Source organism: Arachis ipaensis, chromosome B07 (genome assembly GCF_000816755.2).
Source record: "Arachis ipaensis cultivar K30076 chromosome B07, Araip1.1, whole genome shotgun sequence".
NCBI lineage: Eukaryota > Viridiplantae > Streptophyta > Magnoliopsida > Fabales > Fabaceae > Arachis > Arachis ipaensis.
In genome coordinates, this window is record NC_029791.2 from 117,415,362 (window position 1) to 117,420,267 (window position 4,906).

Here is a 4,906-nt window from a genome sequence, read left to right on the forward strand (position 1 = left end):
TTTCTATGGTAGATCTCGTTTTAGACTTTATTTGTTTGTGACTATATCCAAACTCTAATTTTACTAAGCTTGGACCTTGTCTTGGAATAGTAATTTAAAAAAAAAATAGTTAACAATACAATCTTAAACTTCCAAAATGACATACCCAAATTGTTAAACAAAAAATTAACCTTAAAACGACTTTTATTACTCAACAGCAACATAATCAAAAACTAATTAATACAAGAAAAGCATATAAATAGATGAGAAAAATTTAAGAATTAATAATTTTAATTTATGTTGGCCATTACTTTTAGCTCAACAGTCTAGCACTATATTTTTAGTCAACATTTTTAAATATTGGCGATTAACTGTTGACTAAAATTAATAAATTATGCTGACCCTATAATATTGCTGTAAATAAATAGATAGACAAAGAAAAATGCTAGAGATTGTAGTTTGTTACATTTATTACAACCTCCGGCGAGTCTAGTAAATGAAAGCAAAGGGTAGATGCTGCATCTATTTATTGGTTTTGGAAGAAAGGAACCAGTTGGTGAAGTTGTGGAGTGTAGCTTCATCGGCTCTATAATGTTTTTGTGTGAAGAGAAGCAAATCAGACCAAGTAAAATCAGGGAAATGTTTGGTCCCATCAATGCGAACAATATCTTGGGGTGGTCTCAAAATCTTGTCTTCTTTAGGGCATAGAAAGAATGCCAATGACCTTCTCTCTTTGTAACTGTTTACCACTGCCCTATGCAAGCAACTCTTGTACCTTCCATTTGATAGTGCCTTCACAACCAACAAATAATCTTGTTCAACACTTATATGTATGTATGATTCCTCATTCTATAACCAAACACATGCATAATCCAACATACTCATTCATTGCAATAATAAGCTGAATATATATGGTATTGCCTATGTGTTTGGAAAGATTACCCTAATTCACATAGGAAAAGTATAGGGTTAAAAGGGTAAATTAACCATAAATTTAATTAGTAGCATTAAATTAGAGTGTATTGTATTTTTATTTGATTGGTGGTTGTTCATATTGTTCAAAATGATCATTATTTACCTAGCATTCCCCATTCGGATATATCCTCGTCACAACCCACATGGCCTTAATTTGTCACTACATTTATATCACTTTCGTTACATTTAGCATCTTGATTTTACATTTTTTAAAAGTATGTTCTATAGTGCTTACAAATAATATACAAAAATATTATTTGCACATTAAAATCAGTCATTAAAATTAGTTAATAATGTATTTGTATATAAATATATATACGATTTATTTTAATTTTAATGTGTATTTATATTTTAACATATATTTTATATTAATAATTGATTTTAATATACACATAACATAATGAAATAACGTATGATCTAACTTTTAAAAAAATGAACCCATCTCTCAACACTTACATTTAGATATTTTAAATAAAAAAATTAAAGACACTATAAAATTATCCTTTTGTATGTGAATACCCCACAAATAAGTAAATAAATATGGTTACTGCATCCATACTTTATTTATTCCTTAACTACAAGCAACAAAACAGGATATTCCATATTGAAAACAACAATGCTAGGGTAGATAGCTCAGGTACTATGTCTATTTGTACCTACACTTGTCCAAATAGTAGAGTCCATATAAGCGTAATACCAAATTGAGTAATGTTAAACGAGTTAATTTTTTTCATCAATATCAATTAATTTTTTTAAAATTATTTTATTTATTTTAAATTTTAATTTTTAAATTATAAATTTTAAATTCTAAATCTTTTATAACACGATAATTTTTAAAATTAAAAACAAAATTAACTAATGCTAACTAACACATCAACATCTTTCACCGAACTTAGGCCGGAAATGCAGCTTGAATAATGATTAATGAATGTATGAAAAAAGGTGTCTCCGTTAATGGTACGACTTAATTATAGCATGTGTGTGATACTGTGATGGCTGCCCTTGCCTACCTTTATATTCTCTTTGTTCGCCGCCATCTATTGGAGAGTGAATATTATTATCATTATTATAAATTTATCAGAAATAATTAATTAATTACATGCTATTACAACACATCTNNTACATTTACAAACATTTTTAAAATTTTTCTATAATAATATTAAAAAGATAAAAAAATAACATAAATTTATCTTGTTTAATATTTATTAATTATAGCGATAATTAATAAATACTAAATAAGACAAGTTTAGACTATTTTATTTGATTTTTTCGTCTCTTAAATATTATTATTTTATTATTAACTCATTTGTTGGTTATATTCAATTCTTTTTTGTCATTATGCCTAAAATATGAGAAAAAAAAAAAAAACCTCAGTTCATGATACTAAAACAACAATATATATAAATTAAACAAAATATTGTATATGTGTACATGCATGCATGTAAGTTGTATATTTGACATGAAGGGCCTACCGTGAATGTATCACCAATGTTAACAATAAAAGCATCTGAGCGAGGTTGAACAATTTTCCACCTCTTATCAGCAAAGACTTGAAGCCCTCCAACTTGATCTTGGTGAAGAATGGTTATAGATGTTGGATCACAATGGGGTCCTGTCCCAAGTGTAAGGCTTGGTTGGTGGCATGGTGGGTAATAGTTGCATCTCATTATGGAACAACCTTCTTCAAATAACTCCTTGTAATGCAATCTATCTTTCAACCCTAAGCTTATTGCTAATAGCTCCGTTAGCTTCACCCCTAATTCCTTCATGGCTTTGCAGTACTTCTGGAACGTCACTCTATATATATACATAGCAATCAAAACTCATCACAAAAATTTACATTAATAACTAGATCAGAGCATCTATTATAATATATAGTCTTGTATATATGATTGATTTAGTAATTGTAGTAGCTAGACTTTGTGATGAAAATCATGGTGATGGTTGAAAATTTAGTAGTATAGTAATAACTAGCTGGTAAGATTTTTTAGAGTAGCTAATGTTGTTACATTATTAATTATACTAAAATTAAATCAAATAACTTCTCAATATATATTTTTTATGGGACACTCTATTGTACAGATTGGAGTGATATAGAGAGGATATAATTTTTTTTATAGTTATTTTTATTATTTTATTATTATTCAAAATGTAGATTCTACCTTTATTAATTTCTCTTTCATTTTATTAAAGGAAAAATCTGTAAACTTACATCTTACCATATAATTTACTATTATTATATTTAATATGCCGACGACTTGTCTTCCATTTCCACGAAAAGACAAGGAAAAAGTTCAAGAAAATGTTGAAACCAAAATCATATGAAACATACATTTTATGTTTTACACATCTTAAAAGATTTTAATAAGACTTATAAAGAAGTAAGAAAATTCAAAATAAAAGATTAATACAACTCAATCTTTATTACCATGAATGTGATCATTACACGTATAATTCTTTTTAGAATATGAGGGGGGAAAACATGTTTTCCTCATTTTATTAAAAAGCTGATAAAATAACTAACTTCTTTAGTTAGAAAAAATTAAAGTTCTAAACCGTAAATAACTTGTTTTTGTTTATATGTGAAACAAACATTCTAAATAATAAGTGCTAGTTTGGACTATATTATTGCAATACTCTCTCATGGGCACACTGAAATATTTAAAAAATTACTATAATCTATATATTTTACATAAACTAATGCAAAAAATAATGACAGAAAATATCCACAGTATATTTATCCACACACTTACCCAGTTTGTTGAAAATCTTCTCCTAATGTGGTATTAAAATAATTTGCAACAACCGGCTCAAAGGTGTGATCATAGTAAGGGAAAGACAAGGTTTCCTTCCATGGAAGTTTGGAAGAGAATCTATCAACATGTGCACCGGAATATCCCCACAACAAACCTGGTTTCTTTGAAAAACTCAACTTCCTCTGAGTGGGAACCCTAAAAAATTTGTCCATCTGAGCATATGCCTGAGCAATGAGTGCAGGATCAACCCCATGGTTAATCACTTGGAAGAACCCATGGCTCAAGCATGCTCGATGGACGAGCTTTGCGACGCACCACGTGGCCTCATCGTCTCCGGTGAGAAACCCAGAAAGGTTTACCACTGGAACTTCGAGTTCCCCGTGGGCGTCAACAAGGTCTTCCATTGGCCAAACGAAATTTGTGGGCAAGTGGGGCGGCTCCACCCCAATAACTGTTTCTTGATTCAATGTAGACAACAAGAGACTTGAGTCCATTAATGTTATTCCAATGTCAACGATGATTTGAGGTATGTGATCAATATTGAAGGAAGAAAAAGGGAGAACATACACAACTACACAAGCAAATTATATGGTGATAGCTAAATATTGTTGGAGATATATATAGAACTTTTTGGTTGTGGCATGTGTTTATACGAGGAGTGTTAGGGCCAGCAACTTTTGTGATTTGTAGCCATTAAATAGCCATAAATGATAATTTAAATGGTATGAGATTGGTATGAAATTTCATCCAATGATTCATTTTTCTTTGTTGGTTACATGCTGACTAAAATTTGATAAAGTTGCTTGTGCTTAGACTTTTTCTGTTTTTATATATAGATGGTGGAGCGAGTTTACTTTTATATTTTCTTACTGCTTTCAATGTAGTAATTGTTACCTTGTGGTGTATTGAATTACACAATTTAATTAATAATTTATCGATTAATCAAGTTGATTATTGGTTTAATTTTAAATTTTCTTTCCTCCCGTATTCTCTTGATTCAAACGGAGTGTAAATGTCTTAATCAAGTTGATTATTGGTTTAATTTTAATAACTATAATACACGTGATGAAGTCTAGGATGTTGACAAGTCACCCGAAAAAAAGATGATGATAAAATGAGATCTTCGAAAAGTAATTAATCAAATTGGGTCCAAAAAATCCTAATGATCAAGATTTTTTTATTTTTTTAATCCTTAA

General features: G+C 29.3%; 1 protein-coding gene across 1 annotated transcript; it reads right to left on the bottom strand.

Moving 5' to 3' along the window:
* LOC107605998 (gibberellin 20 oxidase 2-like) lies at window positions 242-4,335 on the bottom strand. Its single transcript, XM_016307957.2, has 3 exons — window positions 3,708-4,335; window positions 2,427-2,751; window positions 242-771 (listed from the first exon to the last, which is right to left on the bottom strand). The coding sequence occupies exons 1-3, from the start codon at window positions 4,202-4,204 to the stop codon at window positions 502-504; spliced, it is 1,092 nt and encodes a 363-aa protein (XP_016163443.1). The 5' UTR covers window positions 4,205-4,335; the 3' UTR covers window positions 242-501.

What these genes read in the sequence shown, in the direction of transcription:
- LOC107605998 (XM_016307957.2), bottom strand. Translation starts at nt 4,204, where the DNA reads ATGGACTCAAGTCTCTTGTTGTCTACATTGAATCAAGAAACAGTTATT. An exon ending in GAAGATTTTCAACAAACTGG is followed by an intron (nt 2,752 to 3,707) that starts GTAAGTGTGTGG and finishes GTATATATATAG; the next exon opens with AGTGACGTTCCAGAAGTACT. An exon ending in ACATTGGTGATACATTCACG is followed by an intron (nt 772 to 2,426) that starts GTAGGCCCTTCA and finishes TTGGTTGTGAAG; the next exon opens with GCACTATCAAATGGAAGGTA.